The sequence below is a fragment of the Schistocerca serialis genome, chromosome 4, assembly GCF_023864345.2.
Source record: "Schistocerca serialis cubense isolate TAMUIC-IGC-003099 chromosome 4, iqSchSeri2.2, whole genome shotgun sequence".
Classification (NCBI taxonomy): domain Eukaryota; kingdom Metazoa; phylum Arthropoda; class Insecta; order Orthoptera; family Acrididae; genus Schistocerca; species Schistocerca serialis.
Window position 1 is genome coordinate 108152209 of NC_064641.1, and position 22484 is coordinate 108174692.

Here is a 22484-nt window from a genome sequence, read left to right on the forward strand (position 1 = left end):
TGCAAACAGGTTCAGATAAGAAGGTGCTGTGTGGGTGCCCATGGCTGTGCCACAGATTTATTTGTATGCCTTCCCTTCAAAAGAGTAATAATTGTGGGTTAGGACAAAATTAGTAAAACTTGGTATGATGTGCCAACATTCAAGGTATGTGATGAATAGTAAGAACATGCTGCAACACAGACAACAACTCTGAATATAACAAGGAATTGGTAATTATCAATAATATAATTTATTGTGTATAAATATATTCTGATGTAACAAACATTAAAACTGAAATTTAAATAAAAATAGGACATAATGGGAAAATATCAGTTTAATATTTCGGCTAAAACGTTTTACATTTATTACCGTAACTATAGATACATTCATTACAGCTACACATGATGTGTAATTCTTCGCTCCCAGCTCATCCTATATTACAGTCTATTGGCTATGAATGGCATCAGTCACCAACATATGAAGAAATCAAGGTGTGTCTCACTGTAGTCCATTAGAATCTTAAATGTGGTTTGTACTTGATCATGTACCTGCAATATATAATAAGGACATTAGAGATTCAGATAACTGCAACAAGATATAAACATTTTGCATACTTACAAACTAAACAGAATACATGTACAAGGTCTATTTGGAAACTAAACTCTGTTAGGCTATAAGTAAATACTGGAGTAGTTAAGAATCTACACCATTCATATAAAGGGATTAACCATTATGTTTTTACAAGCTGACAAATTACTTATGCATACAATTCTGTTGCCCCAGTGTTTTGGAACACAATGAGGACAAAACCTGTCAATTTCAAACAATTGGTAACAATCTGCAGAATGTTGTCAGAGAGTTGACATGCCATGAAATGCTAGTTCTCACAAATTTTTTCATCAATTTTCTGCAGCAGTTTGTGCTGACTACTGAGAGACGGGCGAGTCTGTCATAATCATGAACATTTGTCCTTCTGCTCTTAAACAAATGATGTCATTGATACACAACACTCATTTATTACATTAACTCCACTTGCAGCACAAAACAGTTTTTAAGATTTTTGCACCCAAAAACCATTATTTCAGAACCAATTTCACATTTATGGTGTTTTTAAATTCCAACACTCATACTGAATAGACTAAAGCCAGTGCATGAGAAGCAAAGTGGCTTTCTTGCTATTGCAGCTCTAAACACACTGACTTATCCCATGAGTAAATGTGGCTCCTGTCCCCCCTGTCCCCCTCACACGCTACACAAAAATGGCATTCTTTCCAGACCATCCTTGAACTGCCTACTTAAAAAAAAAAGAGAAGAAGAAGAAATAACTAAAATAAATGGAAACAAATGGAAATGTGGCACAAGGCATAGACAAGAATGATGACAAGACAGGAAGGCACAATTTTAAAATCTTAAGTAATTTACACAAGTAGGTAAGATTTGTTACAGTTATTTGTTACAGCAATTGTTGATGTCTGTTTATGATGGTTTAACACAGGTAATGCTCTAATTTTTCTCATTGGGCTCTCCTTTAAAACTTTCATTTCTCCTCCCTGAATTTAAATTTCTCTTTGGTTTCCTTTACCTGTTGTTCAGTATACAGACTGAGTTACAATCCTGTCTCAAATCTCTTCTCAAATAATGCCTCCCTCTCATGTCATTAAACTCTTAAAACTTCTATCTGCTTTCTGTATATGTTGTAGATAATCCATTTGCTCCCTGTATTTTATCCCTCATGCAAATATCAAGCCCTTCAATCTCTGAAAGTGGTCACTGCATCTTGGCCTAATCTGCATGGCAGTCAGGTCAGGGCAAATGCCCACTGCTGCACGTCTAGGTGCAGTGTAATTTCACTCTTGACTAGTGACTTCCAGTGTTGGCAGCGGAACTGCTCTTTGGGCACAAATGTGTTAGCAAAACCACAGAAAACTAACCATGATTGCTGAAAGGGTATCTGAACACAAGCCAAGTGCCTTGAGCAGTTCCCCATCTTGCTTGGCTCACTCTGCAAAAGATACATTGCTGTTCTCTAACAAGGATCCCAAACCACTGACAACTGTTTGCCACCACTATATAGCATGAGCCCATCAAAGAACACATGAAATCTCAGAAGAGGCCTGTGATCAGTCTGTTTCAGCAGTTGGGGTTGGGAGTTTCACAGGGTACAACAGGCAGATGTTAGGCCTTCCTTCTAGGTCTTGTACTCACTAAACCAGTCAGTCAGTGCTTGAGTTACAAAGATACTAGACTTTCAACTACATGTATTCTTTATGGGATTGTCTCATGCAAGCTGGAATTATCAAAGTCTTTCTTCCATCAAATCAATTTAAGTTTCTGTATATATTTACATTAATTTTCTTATATGATTTTCTATTCTAATTTAAACTACCATATACTGATTTTTTGTTACATGAATGCACCTAATGATGATGATAGAAAGATTGTCCAATCTGGGCTTTACATGCACATAAAAGTGCTAATATGGGCACGAGAGACTTGATTAGAAACGGCATATATTTACACACATATGAACTGGGCTTCCAACTGAAAGCCAATATGGTGTCTTGTGCCTGTACTTAAGAGAGGGGGTCATGTGAAGTCGGTTGCGTTCTTCCATCTCGCTAGCCTCTGTTCAAACACAAGTTCAGAATGTCAGACCTGCTCTATATTGCTCTGAACGTTTAGAAAGACTCATGAACATACTTTGTCCATGCTATCATGTCAGAAAGTTGGCACACTCCACATTTGAATGCACGGCTGTGTGTTCATAGCTTTAGTGACATCAGGCAGAAATCTGATCAAATTGTGAAGTAGAAGAGGTAAAGAGAAATCTCTAACTGACACAAAGGGGAAGCTAGTTGTTATACCTACAACTAGTGTGTATAGTGCTTATTAGTCAATTTTAATGAATGAACTACGTGCAAACCTTTGAATTCATAGAATTATGAAATACGGGCAGAGCATTGGAAAAGTGGATAAGATATAAGGTAATCTACATTAGTTTTATATACAAAATAGCACACAAAGCTATAAATCTTTAAAAAGTCAAAACAACACTAAAACATAAAATGCAAAAAGTCTGTGGATGTCGCAGTATATGCCAACGGGTTTATTGGAGAGACTTCTAGTCACTTAGCTCAGGTGTGATCTAACTCCTTGTTATCACCTTCAGTTGCTGCTGCCTCAAGATTGCAGCGCAGATGGGTCACTAGTTCTGAAACTCTTCTCGTACCTAGTAATTCTACAGATGGCGATTCATTTCATTAACTTTAGTTAGCTTTTTACCGTCTAGTCTTCTGTCACTATACATAACTTTTTAATCTGATAAATTCCATCATGTAACTGTGCTGGCTCTTTGCCCTCTAATGGATTGACGGCTGCCTCTCTTCGAGGTTGCACTGACATAGCATGTACATACAAGGCTTGGGATGTGTTACCTGGTGTAACAGTCTTTATTCTACATCAACTCTTAGTTATCTATATTCTGTGCATTGCGTACATTTATGACAGTTTTCTTTTCTGTCTTTTTTCGATCTTTAGATAACTGTTTAGCAGTCAAAATTGGACATCAGAATGGTATCTTACGATTGAGATAAACAAAATGTATACTGAATATTTAGACTGTGTGCTTGATTACCTGACAAAAATATGCTTTATAAATGTTTAAATTGAAACAAGGCATCCAACACAATTAAATGACCAATATATCTGCACAATAGACTACTCATTCACAAATTTTATGAAAACTTATGACTCACATTCAACAGTCCTTGTCTCTAAATGAATGATGGACCTGTAATTTCCAATTAAACTTAGAAATTTTGGTAAAATTTGTGTGGATGATAACATCAGCAGTTTTTGTTTTTTTAATGGAATAAAAGCTCACTCTTTCAAAAATAAAACTAGACTAAGACAGGAAGAGGCTCTGTCCCCTCTTGTCTTTAATATCACCTTGGAGTTATGAGGAAACTCAAAACTAGCACCTGGTGGGACCTTCAAAAGAAAATTAAGATTTCATCATAAGCTGATGATACAGTGCCAATTGGAAAAAAAGTGAAAGAGAGATTAGACAGTTATTTGTGGAGCTCACAGAAGCAACATCCAAACTTGTCCTAAAAGTAAATGGCTCTGAGCACTATGGGACTTAATGGTCATCAGTCCCCTAGAACTTAGAACTACTTAAACCTAACTAACCTAAGGACATCACACAACACCCAGCCATCACGAGGCAGAGAAAATCCCTGACCCCGCCAGGAATCGAACCCGGGAACCCGGGCGTGGGAAGCGAGAACGCTACCGCACGACCACGAGATGCGGGCTAAAAGTAAATGATCAGAAAATTAAATACATGACAGTTCAGAGACAAAGAGATGAACAAGACAGTCAGTCACATCTAATAATTACCAAACATCAATTTGAAGGCCCTGAACAGTTCAAATTTCTGGTGTTAGGTCTAATGCAACAGGATGGGCATAAACATCTGGCAGGAAGCAGTACGATGTAGAAGTATTTGTAGGCAACATGTGAGACTGGCTCATGAGCTTCGAGTCGCTTAGAAGCCAAGAACAAAGGGGTCGGGGCAAGAGGGGGGGGGGGGGGGGGGGGGGAGAAGGGGGGGAGGGGGAGGGGGAGGAGGAGGAGGAGGAGGGCCATATATTAGCACACTGTAATAAGACTTTTCTGACACCTTCTTTCTTAAGACTAGTTTATGCCTTTTGCATAAATTACCACTTACTACTGCTTCGATACATGTCATTACAAATGTGGTTCTCAAATGCTTATAGCTAATATTACACATAGGTTTTACAACTACAGATACTTTCAGTTCTTTTGCACATGAAACACTCATGTAGCAATTATTATTAAGCTATGCACTTTACAGACACTTCAGCACGCTGGATGGACAAACTTACTTATCGAGCTTCTCCCAGAAGACCATCAGTGCTGCTCGGTCCAGATGCCTCTTCGTACGTGACAGCTCTATCACATGCACCGCCCACTTGCCGACATTTGTATCCAGCTTCATTTCATCATACTTGATGTGGAAAGCACAGACTGGGGATAAAAAGCATGTGTTAAAATCACTGAAGCTATTTTAAGTGCCCAGTGTCAGGCATCTATACCATCCCACAAACCATTTCTGCTTTGTCCATAGTACATAGCATAATATTAACTGTACACCCATTAATAACAGAAATGCTGGTGGAGTTTAGTTGTATACATGTTCGATGGATCATAGCTGTGATCTTACACTGCAATGTGAAATGAGTTGGTTACTTTACGGTTACAACACATTATCCCAGGAAAAAAAATACCATTCACATGAATGTGTTTTCCATTACCCTTTAAGTTATCTCCAGTTTATTTACATATGATGAAACAATGGAACCTCCAGCTTGGAATATCAATATCATTATGAAAAGGGTAGATTGCTACTCATTGTCAAGATGACTCCATTGAGTTCCAGACAGGCACAATGAAAGGACTGTTACACAGTATAGCTTTCATCCAAAGCTTTCTGCAGCAAAGACAGCACACATTCACACAATCTAGCACACCTCAAGCACACAACTGCTACCACCAGTAGCAAGGACAATGTTTAATCCCCCGCACACAAACAAAATATTATTGCAGCACATTAAGATATTCTCTGCAGTACAAGGAGGTGTGAGTTTAGTTTGTGTTCAAAGTTAATTTTATTATTACTTGCGAATAAGACCATTTGGACTACACAACGTACTTAAGAGGTGGGCACCTGCCTTCCTTTGTTTCCCTATTTCTTTCATTCTCTTCCTGTGGCCTTTCTTCCTCTCATCAAAGTACATTGCTTCAGTCTTTTTTAGTTTTCCCCTTTGTTGACCTTCCGTTTGTGAATTTTTGACTGGAAGATTTCATGGTTTTTGACAACTTCTGTTGTAATTCCTAGCAATTTCAGATAAGTTCTGATCTTGTCAATCCATTTCATCATATACATTTCAACTTTAGGCCTGTTGTCAATGAATTTGACTACTACTTCTGTAAGTCTGTCTGGGTTCAATCTTTTCATTGTCTTTAGAATATCAATCAGAATTTTCTAATGTCACTGTGACTATTTGTGTATTAATGTAGAAGCAAAGTTCTGGCATAATTTAAAAAATTAAGGAGTAATGGAGACTAAGCTAAGCAATGGACAGTGTAAGTCGTTTCTCTGCCTAGTATTATACTAACAAATGTATGTTTATTTTTTAAATTATGCAGCTGACTTGACAACAACAAACTTACAAGGGAATACATGTACTGTGAGGCTGTGTCACCATCACCATGGCAAAATGTTTGTAAGGTGATGTCAACAAGAGATTCTAGAATGGGTAGCATGACATTCTTCCATTCGCAAACTATCTTCTTCCTAAATGAAATTTCGTTCCAGAAAATCACACCATGAGATCGTAGCAAATTGAAACAGGAAACATAGCTCAACTTCCTTACATTTTCATCCTCAAAATCTGCTATTACACACAATGCAAAAGTTGCAAAGCTTACACACATTTAAGAATAGCTATAATTTATGACTTTTGAGCTAAAAAATTTTGAATGTTCCATTTCATTTATTGATTCCCCCCTCAAGCATCACTTCTAACAGTATGGTCAGACCCTGAGCAGAACAAAAGCGCACACACTGTGTTAATATTTATATTCAGTGACAATGTCCATTGTCAGCAAAGAGAGCTGTTTCAGTTTAATGGTTCTATGATGGCAGGTCATTTACAAACGACAAGAAAAAGTGCACTCAATACAGATACATGTGTTATGCATGTAGTGATTATTTCTCACTATTGAAGAAGGTGTTTCACTGTGTAGCCTCCTGGGTTTCTTAATGTGACACTGTACACTCTTTTCGTTGGATAGAATGAAAACCAATTCCCAGTAAAATGTCTGATACCACAATAATTGAGCTTCTCTAGTAGAATGCTATAACCTGCACAATCAAATGATTTTGACAAGCAAAGGAAACTACCAATTAACAAGCATTTGAAAAAGTTAAGAAATTTCTGCCTGTTAAATGTCAGGTTAGCTTTGTAACAGACATGGAGAAGCTGAATTTAGTCTTCAGATTTGAGAAAGCAAGTCCACTAGATGACACTGCTAAAACATTTTCAATACCAAAAAGGCTAAGACTTATTTAAGCTAGGTGTGAAATGAAAAGATGTTTTGTTGCTGAAACAGTGCCCCTCATAATATGGAGAAAACGGAATTCAAACACCTCTTTTGGACCATCCATAATGACTGTGTACAGAAGACGCTGAATACATTTCAATAATCAACTTCTGTTTATTATTTAACTTTCCTCACAGCCATGCGACTGGATATTAATAAGAAGCAGTCCCATTAGCTTATATACTGCACCATTAGAGTGAAAATAGACACTGTGAACAATTACTTGCTTATGAACTGAAAGTGTTGTTAACATATGTGGACGTGCTCAATGACAGAAATGAGTAATTCTGTAATGAAGACCAATACCAAAACCTGAATGGTTGTTGGGTTACACTGACAGCAGATCATACCACTGTCTTTTAGCTTCTCAACTTCGCCCATGTTGTTGAACACACACTCCTGTTCAAATTTTTGCACCACAGGACTATTAACCTCAGGGACATATACAGGTCTGTGCCAAAACCAAAATTATAAATGGAATTTCAGTACAGAACTGTTATGAAATAAATTCAATCCAATAACATGTACCCTGCATAGAAACTCAGCCACATCAATCTACTATGACAAAACTTCCAAGTTTTTTTTTTCTCCTCCATGTAGGACAACTACTTTCTATAATGAAAAATGACCACTTTATAATCCTTACTGAAAATTTACTAAAGATTGGGAATGGAAACCATATTTTCTATTTTTCACTATAGGCTACTTGAGCACGCCTACATGTATGACTCAACTACTTCTCCTTAAGCATTAGTTACTTCTGATTAGTCAATCAAAGTTTGAGCCAGGTTTGGAGGCATGCTCCTATAGTCCAATAGTTAAGGCTACTGCTGGCAAAAAAGTACAAAATCTGATTCCTCCGGTTCCCGATAACTAAATTTTCATTGTTGTCAATTAGATCTTTCTAGGTATGTAATTGCGATGTCGTGTTGTTTTATAGACTGATGTTTGAGACACTGCTGTAAGTGGCTTTCACCAGGATGGTGTATTGAACACTGGACCAGTGATGCACTGAGATCTTTACATACTGTGTTCCCATCCTGCTCCTAGAGTCAGTTTGTCAAGAATTTCATTGAACTCTATTTTGATTTGATGGCAGGAGTGATGGAGTGGGGACTGTCACCCTTTACTGACAGTTTTTATTTTACCAGGTGGTTATAATTAAACTTTCCATATTTAACATGTTATAACATGAAAACTAATTACTGTATGAGTACCAAACTTGGTAGCATTAATGTCCAAAGTATATGGTGCATGATTTCTATGCGTCACAGTGCCACTGTCCAATTGCTACTGTGGCCACCATATGCCATGATCAGTCATGTGATTCATAGTCTCACACGTATGGCCAGTCACATGTACGCTTGCTGACGTGTCAACATGAGCTTGGACAAAAGGAGCGGTGCATTACTGGTGAAGCGCTGTTATCAAAACAACTGTAATGCTGCATCTGCAATTCAAAAATATCACCGGCTGAAAGGATTACAGAAGTGTCCTCTTTCTACACCTGCTGTGGCATGGCTACATCATCATTGGCCCATTCTGTTTTGAACAGGTTGGCACTCAAGGACCAAAAACGTGCAGGGAGACTGGCCAGCGTTACTGTGATATGCTTCGCAAGCATGTCATACCCGCTCTATAGGAGGGAGACACGTTGAACTCAACAGATTTCATGCTAAATGGGGTCCCAATGCACACCGTTCATTAAGTTCACCTGCTTCTCCAAAACACATTTGGAAAAAAACGAATTATCAGCTGAACGTTTCCAAATGCTTGGCTGGTATGATCACCTGATCTTACTCCCTGTAATTTCTGGCTGTGGTGCTAGCTGAAGGACAGGGTTTACCAGGGGAACATTCACACATACTGATCTGAAGCGTAGCATATCGAGATGTAGCCAGCATACCTACAGACATGCTTTGTTCTGGTGTGCAGAACGCAATCCTGTCCTTTCAGACTCTTCCGGACACTGATGGGCACCATATTAAGGCCCTTTTGTAGCAGTAATGGTACCGGTATGTAATGGTATGATGTACCATAGCAGCAAATTAAAAGTGTTTCAGTAGAATTGATTCTGCATTATTTCTCTTCCCCCATGTCCTTGACATTAATGCTACCGAGTTTGGTACTCATATGGTAATTAGTTTCCATGAAACTTCCTGGCAGATTAAAACTGTATCAGGACCAAGAATTGAACTCGGGACCTTTGCCTTCTGCGGGCAAGTGCTCTATCGCTGAGCTACCCCAAGCACGACTTGCGACCCCTCCTCACATATTAAATTCTGCCAGTACCTTGTCTCCTACCTTCCAAACTTCACAGAAGCTCTTCTGCAAACCTTGCAGAACTAGCACTCCTGGAAGAAGGGATATTGCGGAGACATGGCTTAGACACAGCCTGGTGAATGTTTCCAGAATGAGTTTTTCACTGTGCAGCGGTGTGTGTGCTGAAATGAGTCTTCCTGGCAGATTAAAACTGTGTGCCGGACAGAGACTCGAACTTGGGACCTTTCATATCAGTGCACACTCCGCTGCAGTGCGAAAATCTCATTCTGAATTAGTTTCTATGTTATAATATGTTAAATAGGGAAGTTTAATTATAACCACCCGTTACATATTGCCAATGGCTGTAAAATGGAACAGTGACATAGAATTTTGCTGTTGCAGTTCCCGGTGACAGCCTCAAATTCAATTAAGCTATGCTGTAACCGCTCTATACATTGTGCTGACTGGTGGCAATTTGTGGCATTGTAAGGTTTTGGTTACAATGGTGGTGTCACCTGTAGGCAGCATTGGGGAGATGTGAACCCAGTGGTGAGCCGAGAACGAGATAGTCTGGCAAGCACTTCTAATCTGGGCTGTAAGTTGTCGAGCTGGTAACCGGAAAGGTATGTTGCACTCGGCCTGTAAAAAGGTCTGGTCACTCGTTCATTGGACTAAGCTGAATTGCAGTTGGCATTTCCAGGTACTATTGACAGGTGTTGAAATGAGAAACCAAAAGCAGTGGATTCAATGGCAGCTAAACATCCTGGTGGGGAGTTATATTTGTATGTAGCCTACAGCAGTACCAGGAACTGTGAAATTGATGGTATTGTCTTCTAAATTTAAAGTGTTGGCCAGCCTAAGCTATACTTCAGTGCTGTTCGCTTGCTTAGTAACTGCAGTAATGGTGTTCGAGATGTATGACTAATCCGATCATTATTTTAAATGATTCCGATACTGTGCCCACAGGTGACACCATTGTTTAATCCTCGTGCAGTTTGTGTAATTAGTATCCAGTGGCAGTTGTATCTTGCATACGTTGTTATAAGGATAAGTGAAATTAATTGCAATTATCCAAGACTAGTCTATCATTTATTTATGTAAGTGAGCTAAGGCTCAGTGAGTTTATGGCCAATTACTATTGAAGTGCTTGCATAATACAGTTGGCTGGTGAGCACTAACACAGATTTCTTTTCAGATTACTTGAGCTCTGGTATAGTGTACACTGTTGTGTAGCTGTGCCAGTTGTAAAGTGAACCTTGTGGCCTACGATGAGTTCCAGTCAGTAATATCACATGGCGCTTTAACAGTTGGCCAGATGTATGCTATGTTGGCGGAATAAACAATCTGGTTGCTGGAATTTATTTCTAAATCAACTACATATTGTAACTGTCAAATTTAACTGGTGAATCTTGGTATTCTAGCATCGTCAATTCAGCTAGTAGTTGAAGTTAAGAGTCATTTACTAGATAGTGGTGCACTGTGTTTGCTTTAACTGTAAATCATTGGACTGTAATTTCTTTTAATTTAAATTCAAGCTACTATTTCATATTGCAGTTCATTCTTAATCACTCGTGTATTTGGATTGCAGTAAAGCATTTAGCTGATATGTAGCCACATTTAAATTCCATATAAACTATTGGCTGTTGAAGTAAATCTTTTATAATGTTTCTGTTTTCATAACACAGAAAAACTTTATCTTGGTTTTAGTTCTTTTTTAAAACCATATCTTAATGAGTTTTACAATTGGTAGATCAAGCTTGACTTGGAATGTGAGCAAAAGAATTTTCCTTATTTTAGTTTATTTGTTGTTACTAACACAGGTATCAAATTGTCCTTCTGCACATTATTCACCCAGGCCTCACTCCACAGTCCCATGTGGTACAACATACCACAAAGTACTTAACAGCAAAGACTAGATACATAAGTGGTTAAAAATGATAATCTAACTATATATAAAAAAACAACATGCAAGTTTCACTAGGCAAACAAAACTACATCAAAAATAGTAAAAATTTAAATGTCTCTGTAAACCTTTGACAGGAATTTAAAAAAAGAACAACCTTATCTAACTAATTAAAATTTGGCCCCAGCAGTGACATGATTATGTAAGTTATTTGTTGAAATGTTTACTGTAAGCACAAATCAAATATGACAGAATTTATATTTCTCTTCTATTTTTCCCATAAATACAAAATGAAACGGTAAATGTGCAATGTGCAAGCTGCACTGGACATTAAAGAACGTGCCTGCATTGAAATATTCCTGACAAAACTGATAAAACACAAATACAAATGTATTTTACAAGTACAAAAATACAGTTTCTTCACCACAACCACCTTTCCAATCACTATATCCATACATAGAGGCTAGTTGAATCTGGGTGAGGATGCAGCTTTGTGCAAGTCAACTGCACAAAATACTTTGTTATATCTGTTGAGATCAAAATTTTTTAATATCACCACTAGCCCAAAAAATTTATATCCAAATATAAATGGGACAATCAAATATTATGAAGAGGGTAGACTGCTACTCACCATATAGTGGATTGTTGAGTCGCAGACATGCACAACAAAAAGACTGCTAAACAAGTAAGCTTTTGGCTCAAAGGCCTTCCTCTGAATTATACCGCTGGCTGGATGGCTGGCTGGGTGTGGTGTCTAATTCAGAAGGCCTTAGGGCTGAAAGCTTACTTGTTTAGCAGTCTTTTTGTAGTGCTTATCTGCAACTCAACATCTCCACTATATGGCGAGTAGCAGTCTACCCTTTTCATAGTATTATCATTATTCCATCCAGGATTTTCCACTGTTCAAGTATAGGAAAACTGTGACAATCAGTTACTTGCAGCTGGATGTGGCGACACTGATTCTTTGCGAGTATTTACTTGCTTATTGAAATTGGCGTGTACACCGTATGAGACAGGAGACATGCCACAGACATTCACAAGAACTACCAGTCAGCTTCACACTTCATGCATCCAAAATACTGGTCATAATAATGTACAGAAGGTTAGAAGTGAAAATTGTGGAACTAATAGTTGAGAGTCAATTTGGTCTTAGTACATGTAAAGGATGCTCTGATACTACACTTACTAATGGAAGCAAGGCTTGGAGAAAAAAAACTGACACGCTTTAATTGGATTTGTCAATGTAGGAAGAGGTAAGGAGGGGAAGGGAAGTACATGTCAAAACAGGATATAAATGGGAAATGAAAGAAGAGAAGAAAGCCGAAGGAAACTGAGTGTGAAGGAGACAACAGATGAAGATAGGAGGGAACAGAATAGAAACTATGAAATAAAAGTGCTGCTCGAAGTGATTTCATTTAAGTAATGCAAGGAGTGAAGGGGATCACCCACTGTATAATTGAGGCACTCAGTGACGCGCGCGCACGCACACGCACGAGCGCGCGCACACACACACACACACACACACACACACACACACACACCTAAGCAACTACACCCTCCAAGTGCTGCAGACTATATACTATTTTATTTTGCTGTACTTGCAATCTTGTAAATGGAAAAGCAAAAATACACTGGTTCACCTTTTGAAAAAATTTCAACGGGGTTACCACCCCAGGGCCAGCCCTTGAACTGCCACGAAGGCCCCATAACGAAAACTGCCACTACGCGATCCCAGTCAGCATTGGTGAGCTTTTGCGGGTTGTCGATGACACGGTATGGTACAGTTGTAGCACCTTCCTTGCGACGCTGGAGGAGGACTTCGTTGTCACGTTTGGCACCCTGAAGTTTCTTCTCCTCTGTGCTCAAGTACCTGTAGCAATAACAATGAGAAATGTGTATAGATACTAACATTTCCATACTTCACATCCAACAGGCAATAGGCATAATGACATGCATGTATTGTATAACACGACATACTGTATTTACCCAAGTATACGACTCCCCCCCCCCCCCCCCCCCTTTTTAAGAGACTCCTTGAGAAAAAAAATTATTTTTTTAACATATTCTTACCAATCAAAATTATAAACTTTTAGTGATGTGTAAGGTGTCTGCCTAAAAAGTTACCATTACTCCTAAACATAACCCATCTCAATTCAAAAATAATAGCAAAGTGCATAGCTACGACACTATTCTAAGTTAATTCTGAGTCTGGCACAGGAATGTAGTACTAAAAACACTAGTACACAGGGCGCGCAGCATCTCAGATGCAGAGAACCTGCCCCAGGAATTGGAACACCTCAAAACCGTGTTCCCAGAAAACGGGTACTGGAAATGGCAGATTAGACGCGCTCTCCATCCCACCATCGCAGCACAACTTGTGGAGACAGATGAAGTCATGGAAGAAGAGGTGGCCACTGCCTTTATTACGTACAATGGAGCACTATCAGGGAAAATTGTCTGTATATTAGAGAAACACCGTTTAAAACCCTCTTTTGCCTGCCCAATAAAACACGGGCATTACTGGTAAGTGTGAAAGATGACCTCGGTTTGGGGAAGGCTGGCATATACCAAATTCCCCGTGAGTGTGGGAAGACTTATATCGCACAAACAGTACACACCATCGAAGATCGTTGCCGAGAACATCAAAGGCACACTCAACTGATATACCCAAATAAGTCGGCAGTAGCAGGGCACTGTTTGTCCTAGAAACATGAGATGGATTATGAGCGTACCAAGATCCTGGCTCAGACCTCTAAATATTGGGACAGCGTTATAAGGGAGGCTATCAAAATTCGCACCAGGGAAGATCTTGTCAACCGAGATTGCGGCTACAATCTCAGCAAGGCTTGGGACCGGGCATTGAACGTAATTAAGAAGACTCTCAGCAAGAAGTACGAACTGGCGACCAGGGCGGACGTAGCAAGCACATCGACGCTACGACAGATTCCGACGCCCACGTCTTCGTGACTGCCGGCGCACAGGCGCGGACGGCGAAGAGAGCGGCGCGCAGGGGGAGGGGATTTAAATTGGCCGTGCGCCCTCAGGAGCTCAGTTCGTCAGCGTACCTGATGACGGCGACATGTCTGATCACTGAAATATTGTGCCCGTTGGCCACTATGAACCGGCAGTATACCCGTGGACTGTTCGAGCATTAGAAAGGCCTCTTTTCTTTTGTCCAGCAGGCAGTTACAAAATAGACATTATCAGATCGAGAAACCACACCAGCCTTGGGTACTATTTGTATTAACAGCTTTTTCAGCATTAGACGACATTTAGATTTTTCATGTAGCAAAACGCTTGACGAACTTTGATGAGGTAATAGATTCTTTTGCAGAAAGGAAAGCACACCATGTAAAGCTGCAGCAAGATTATATATAAAGATGATGTGACTTACCAAATGAAAGCGCTGGCAGGTTGATAGACACACAAACATACACACAAAATTCAAGCTTTCGCAACCAACGGTTGCTTCATCAGGAAAGAGGGAAGAAGAGGGAAAGACGAAAGGATGTGGGTTTTAAAGGAGAGGGTAAGGAGTCATTCCAATCCCGGGAGCGGAAAGACTTACCTTAGGGGGAAAAAAAGACAGGTATAATTCCCACACACGCACATATATCCATCTGCACATACACTGACACAGGCAGACATTTGTAAAGGCAAAGAGTTTGGGCAGAGATGTCAGTCGACGCGGTAGTACAGAGGCAAAGATGTTGTTGAATGACAGGTGAGGTATGAGCGTCAGCAACTTGAAATTAGCGGAGGTTGAGGCCTGGTGGGTAATGAGAAGAGAGGATATACTGAAGGGCAAGTTCCCATCTCCGGAGTTCTGACAGGTTGGTGTTAGTGGGAAGTATCCAGATAACCCAGACGGTGTAACACTGTGCCAAGATGTGCTGGCCGTGCACCAAGGCATGTTTAGCCACAGGGTGATCCTCATTACCAACAAACACTGTCTGCCTGTGTCCATTCATGCGAATGGACAGTTTGTTGCTGGTCATTCCCACACAGAAAGCTTCACAGTGTAGGCAGGTCAGTTGGTAAATCACGTGGGTGCTTTCACACATGGCTCTGCCTTTGATCGTGTACACCTTCCGGGTTACAGGATTGGAGTAGGTGGTGGTGGGAGGGTGCATGGGACAGGTTTTACACCGGGGCAGTTACAAGGTTAGGAGCCAGAGGGTAGGGAAGGTGGTTTGCGGATTTCGTAGGGATTAACTAAGAGGTTACGAAGGTTAGGTGGACGGCGGAAAGACACTCTTGGTGGAGTGGGGAGGATTTCATGAAGGATGGATCTCATTTCAGGGCAGGATTTGAGGAAGTCATATCCCTGCTGGAGAGCCACATTCAGAGTCTGATCCAGTCCCGGAAAGTATCCTGTCACAAGTGGGGCGCTTTTGGGGTTCTTCTGTGGGAGGTTCTGGGTTTGAGGGGATGAGGAAGTGGCTCTGGTTATTTGCTTCTGTACCAGGTCGGGAGGGTAGTTGCGGGATGCGACATCTGTTTTCAGGTTGTTGGTGTAATGGTTAAGGGCTTCCGGACTGGAGCAGATTTGTTTGCCATGAAGACCCAGGCTGTAGGGAAGGGACTGTTTGATGTGGAATGGGTGGCATGTGTCATAATGGAGGTACTGTTGTTTGTTGGTGGGTTTGATGTGGACGGACGTGTGAAGCTGGCCATTGGATAGGTGGAGGTCAACGTCAAGGAAAGTGGCATGGGATTTGGAGTAGGACCAGGTGAATCTGATGGAACCAAAGGAGTTGAGGTTGGAAAGGAAATTCTGGAGTTCTTCTTCACTGTGGGTCCCGATCATGAAGATGTCATCAATAAATCTGTACCAAACTTTGGGTTGGCAGGCTTGGGTAACAAAGAAGGCTTCCTCTAAGCGACCCATAAATAGGTTGGCGTACGAGGGGACCATCCTGGTACCCATGGCTGTTCCCTTTAGTTGTTGGTATGTCTGGCCTTCGAAAGTGAAGAAGTTGTGGGTCAGGATGAAGCTGGCTAAGGTAATGAGGAAAGAGGTTTTAGGTAGGGTGGCAGGTGATCAGCGTGAAAGGAAGTGCTCCATCGCAGCGAGGCCCTGGACGTGCGGAATATTTGTGTATAGGGAAGTGGCATCAATGGTTACAAGGATGGCTTCTGGGGGTAACAGATTGGGTAAGGATTCCAGGCATTCGAGAAAGTTGTTGGTGTCTTTGATGAAGGATGGGAGAAGGTGTAATGGGTTGAAGGTGTTGATCTATGTAGGCAGAGATACGTCCTGTGGGGGCTTGGTAACCAGCTACAACGGGGTGGCTGGATGATTGGGTTTGTGAATTTTAGGAAGAAGGTAGGGGAGCGGGGTGTTGGTGGGGTCAGGAGGTTGATGGAGTCAGGTGAAAGGTTTTGTAGGGGGCCTATGGTTCTGAGGATTCCTTGAAGCTCCGCCTGGACATCAGGAATGGGATTACCTTGGCAAACTTTGTAAGTAGTGTTGTCTGAAAGCTGATGCAGTCACTCAGCCACATACTCCCGACGATAAAGTACCACGGTCGTGGAACCCTTTGTCTTTAAATATGTCTGCTTGTGAGATGTCTGCTTGTGTCTGTATATGTGTGGATGGATATGTGTGCATGTGTGCGCGAGTGTATACCCGTCCTTTTTTCCCCCTAAGGTAAGTCTTTCCGCTCCCGAGATTGGAATGACTCCTTACCCTCTCCCTTAAAACCCACATCCTTTCGTCTTTCCCTCTCCTTCCCTCTTTCCTGATGAGGCAACAGTTTGTTGCGAAAGCTTGAATTTTGTGTGTGTGTTTGTGTTTGTTTGTGTGTCTATCGACCTGCCAGCGCTTTCGTTCGGTAAGTCACATCATCTTTGTTTTTAGATATATTTTTCCCACGTGGAATGTTTCCCTCTAATATATATATATATATATATATATAATTTCCTAAGGAAATGCAATCCGAAAACAAAGGAAGTAGGTTACAGTATGCTTGTTCGCCCACTGGTTGAATACTGCTCAGCAGTGTGGGATCCGTAACAGACAGGGTTGATAGAAGAGATAGAGAAGATCCAACGGAGAGCAGCGCGCTTCGTTACAGGATCATTTAGTTATCGCGAAAGCGTTACGGAGATGATAGATAAACTCCAGTGGAAGACTCTGCAGGAGAGACGCTCAGTAGCTCGGTACGGGCTTTTGTTGAAGTTTTGAGAACATACCTTCACTGAGGAGTCAATCCGAAAACAAAGGAAGTAGGTTACAGTATGCTTGTTCGCCCACTGGTTGAATACTGCTCAGCAGTGTGGGATCCGTAACAGACAGTGTTGATAGAAGAGATAGAGAAGATCCAACGGAGAGCAGCGCGCTTCGTTACAGGATCATTTAGTAATCGCGAAAGCGTTACGGAGATGATAGATAAACTCCAGTGGAAGACTCTGCAGGAGAGACGCTCAGTAGCTCGGTACGGGCTTTTGTTGAAGTTTTGAGAACATACCTTCACTGAGGAGTCAAGCAGTATATTTCTCCCTCCTACGTATATCTCGCGAAGAGACCATGAGGATAAAATCAGAGAGATTAGAGGCCACACAGAGGCATACCGACAATCCTCCTTTCCACGAACAATACGAGACTGGAATAGAAGAGAGAACCGATAAGAGGTACTCACGGTACCCTCCACCACTCACCGTCAGGTGGCTTGCGGAATATGGATGTAGATGTAGATCCCTTGTCTTACCTGGTTTTATGTATCCTGTATTTCATTTTATGCCACACAGAACAGAAAGTTATTAGCTAAGAGGCAATAAAGAGTCCAAATTTTCTGAAGAGTTCTTGTTCTTCCAGTTACAAATAATCCCATCCAGTATTAATTGCGAGGTTTTTTTTTTAAGAGGGGCTTGATAAATCAGCTGACAGGTTGCAGGAGAGGCACCAGAGGACATTTTTAATTTCTGCTGTCCTGAATATAGTTTGATTGCATCCATTACAAAATATACACATTTGAATTCAACAGTGCAAAGTACAGTGACGTGCGGTAGAAGAATGCTGTGTGAAGAGGTGTGGCACTGCACTTTGGCACACTTGAGACCAAATAACACTCCTTATGTTTCCTCAGACTCTTCAGAAAGATGTGTGCTTATTTTTGAAAAGTCTTTTTTTTTTGTTTAGTTTTTTACGCCCTATCTCAAATACTGGAGGGGGGGGGGGGGGGGGGGGCCTACCACCATCTAGTATTGGCCCGATTCAAAATATCGTAGATCTGGGGGTTATGCCCAGAGCAGTCTGAGTTATGGGGGGCGGCAGCACTCCATGTGATCTGTGTTTACATTTAGTATTTTGGTGTTTCCTCTTTGTTTACTGCTTTCACGTCAAATGAAAAAAAAAAAAAATAAAAAAATAAAAAAAAATAATAATAATAATAAAAAAGTGATATCTGTGGCTGGGAGCTATCAAGTGAATTAAAATACATTCACATAATTATGGAAGGCTACAATATGTTGTTAGTTCCAGATTTTATTTTATTTCCACCTTTCTGACAGTCAAGCATTAATCGCCTTGCAGAACAATGAAGTTATATTTGTTACTATTCTACAGAAATTCGCCTTTTATTTATATTTTCTGCTGAGGCAGCCAGTTTGTTCCAAACGAAGTGTTTAATTCCACACTATTGGCTAGTTTCAATTGTTCACTGCATTTCAAATGCACGTTTTCATCTACTAGCATGTATGGCATTATGCCATAATAAAGAACCAAACATGAGACAATACAGTATTGGTACTCCACGAAAATTTACATCCCGAAAACCACACTGAAAAGCCTAATATTAGATTGAGGCCTACTTCGTTGGGAATCTGGACATACGGATGTGTACTTTAATGCGAATTATTCATTTTAGTATGGTTCAAGAAATTCCGAGTCTCTTGGAGTATCCGCTGATGTCTTGTTTCTTTTATGACATAATGTAAGATCTTTTAATATTTTACACATACAAACATATGTGCTTCCTACGTCTTCATAGCTGCACAAGCGCAGGGATGCCTCTTATGTGGCACTCTCTGGCAACTGCTGGAACAAATCTATTTGTAACAGATCTCGGGAAAATATTGCGAATTGCGGTGTGGAAAGCGTTATTTTTCAAAGTATATTTCCTTTTGCGCAAGATGAACTATGTGCGAGAATATACGATGAATTTCTTAAATCACAGAGCGTTTGACTCTCATTTCAAAATCAACTCTTTGATGACAAGCCATTTAGAAGAATTTCGAGCCCAGAAGATCAGAGATTTATATTGCTATTAAACATTTTACTGGCACATTTGTGTGATGTGTCTTAAAGTGTAAAACGTGCAAAAAAGCTTAGTTTCTATTGTAGCTTATTAATTTTTGCGACAAATATTATATGTGAAAAGTTTGCTTTTTCTGTAGCAACACTATGTATATTAATTTAAACCATTAACTTTTCCTGTTTGTCTGTTTGCGCTACTTAACAGTGATGTTCCTATTGGCTGACTACATCGCGTGTCCTATGCTATGAATATCCGCTGTCATCAGCTGGCAAGATCACATGACATGAGCTATGACTGGCTTACAAAAGCACATCGCAATCTCGATTTCAATGCTTCGGAAAGTAACATGCAGTTTTTAGTGCAATTTGAATTTATACTTTCGTAATACAAAAATATGCAGTGTATGTTGCTGCACATCAAAGAACTTTCCAAAACGTGGTTTCCTCCCTTGAGTTTCGTTTTCTAAAGTGCTGGGAAATTCTAAGCCACTGTATAAAACCATAACCACTCAAATGATTGATAATTTTTACAGTTTCGAGGGAATGTATACAGTCACTTAACACAGAAAAAGTGTATTTTCACCCGGGAGAATCACCCGGGAGAAAGTGTTCCAGGGTGTATATGACCTGGGTCTACCGGGAAATCCGGGAAAAACCCGGGAATTCTTTCATCCGGGAGAAAACCGGGAAAAACCCGGAAATTTTTCGGAATTCTGGGAATTTTTCATTGTTTTAGCTTTCAGTTAAATTTTTGTAATTTTGACTGCAGAATTGATTCTCTAGCAAAGAATGTTATTGTATCCTGCTACTGGAGAATGATACTGCAGCAATAAAATATAAAAGAGAGGGAAAAAAATAAAACTTTAGTGGCAAAGGAAATGTGCAATTTACAACAACAAACAACTGTGCACGCACAAGCATCTGCAAATAGCAAAAATATGTCAAAGGACGTAGGGCGAAGACTGTAATTCTTCTTAACAATAAACTGCTTGCTATGAGCATGACGTCACAACTGTTCACATTAGGTTCGTTTGACCAATTTCCAGCGGTCTGTTGCGCATTTGAGGTGTGTGTGTGTGTGTGTGTGTGTGTGTGTGTGTGTGTGTGTGTGTTTGAGGTTTACGGGCGCTAAACAGCGTGGTCATCAGCGCCCAAACAGGAACACATGCAGTGAAGGGACTAAGACGGACAGCGAACAAGGAGAACGACTAAAAGACACAGACCTGACGCAGTTCCAAATCCTCACATACAGAGGCAAAACAAGAGGAGAAGAAACGCACTAAAAAAGGAAAGGAAACACAAGGAAAGGAGGACAGAGACCAAAGGGAAACAAGGAGGTATTCGTGACTGGCGAACCTCTTACCTAAAACCTGGGTGAGCCAGTCACCCAGCAGCACATTAAAACCCTCTCCCTAAAATCCGAGGCAATAAATTGGACAGGATACAAAACCGTAAGACCTTAACCACAGTCGTTGCGTCGTCTTGCAAAATAGAGGGCAAATCCGGTGGCAAAGAAACCACCGCCCTCTGGTCAGAGAATAAAAGACAGTCAAGTAAAATGTGGCGGACAGTAATATGGACGCCAGAAGCACTGCAGATTGGGGGGTCCTCCCGCCGGAGTAAAAAACCATGTGTTAAGGGACTGTGACCGATGCAGAGGCGAGTGAGGAGAACCTCATCCCACCTGCATGACTGGTAGGACGTACGCCATGGCCGTGTGGTGGCCTTGACCAGACGCAGCTTATTGTCACCGACTGCCAGTCACTCCTCTTCCCATTGACGCATAACACGAAAATGCAGGAGGGAGGTGACAGCATGGAGGGGGACGGCACATTCAACAACGTGAGGGAGGGAACATGCATCTTTGGCAGCCACATCCGCCAGTTCGTTCCCCCTAATACCCACGTGCCCCGGCACCCAGCAGAAAAAAACCTCCTTCCCCTGCCGTTGCAGGTGGAGTAGGGCATCATGGATGTTCTGGACGACCGTATCCGCTGGGTACAAGTGTTGCATGGTCTGAAGGGCACTCAGGGAGTCAGAACAGATGAGGAACTTAAGACTGGGAACACATCTCATCTGCTCCAATGCCCGCAAGATCGCAAACAATTCGGCATCAAAGATGCTAAACACCGCAGGAAGCCGTAACTTGACGACGCGATCAGGGAAAACAACAGCACAACCAACAGAGTCCCCCTGTTTAGAGCCATCTGTAAATACTGGTACATGGTCGGGATGCTGGTGTAAAATATCGGAAAATAAGGAGGTAAAAACAAACGCAGGAGTGCAGCTCCTCCGGTACTCTGACAAGTCTAAAAGGACGCTGGGCCTCTGGAGCAACCAGGGAGGCAGGCGGGTAAAACCTTGTCGTTGAGGGGCCACACGCTCCACACAAAGGGACTCAAGCAAATGCTTGGCACAAATCCCAAATGGTCTCGTTGCCCTGGGACGACTGGAAAAAGAGACGTTCCATAGGCGGTCGGGCAACGGTAGGGTATGCAGGGGAGGTAGGACAGGCAAGGAATTGACACACCCGTCGCACCATGAGGAGTTTCCGCCGGATGGCGAGCGGCGGTCCTCCTGCCTCAGCACACAGGCTGGGTATGGGACTGGTACGGAAGGCACCAGTGGCCAGCCTGATACCCTCATGGTGTACTGCGTCAAGAATCTTCAGATACGAAGGCCTCGCTGACCCATACACGGTGCAACCATAGTCAAGACACGATCGGACGAAAGCCCTATAAAACTGCAGCAAACGCGCCCGATCTGCTCCCCAGGACCAATGGCTCAGACACTTCAAAATATTCAGTGCCTTCAGGGCCCACACCTTTAGGTCTTTAAGGTGAGGCAACCACGACAACTTGGAATCAAAAGTGAGGCCCAGGAACCTCA

General features: G+C 41.4%; 1 protein-coding gene across 1 annotated transcript in view; it reads right to left on the reverse strand.

The window, feature by feature from the left end:
- Positions 1-295: 295 nt before the first annotated feature.
- LOC126474023 (parafibromin) overlaps positions 296-22484 on the reverse strand; it is a 65262-nt gene continuing 43073 nt past the window's right edge. Inside the window, exons 8-10 of the mRNA XM_050101428.1 lie at positions 12976-13205; positions 4890-5031; positions 296-527 (exon numbers count right to left, since the gene is read on the reverse strand). Coding sequence (XP_049957385.1) covers positions 491-527; positions 4890-5031; positions 12976-13205 — 409 coding nt within the window. The 3' untranslated portion in view covers positions 296-490. The remainder of the gene's footprint in view (positions 528-4889; positions 5032-12975; positions 13206-22484) is intronic.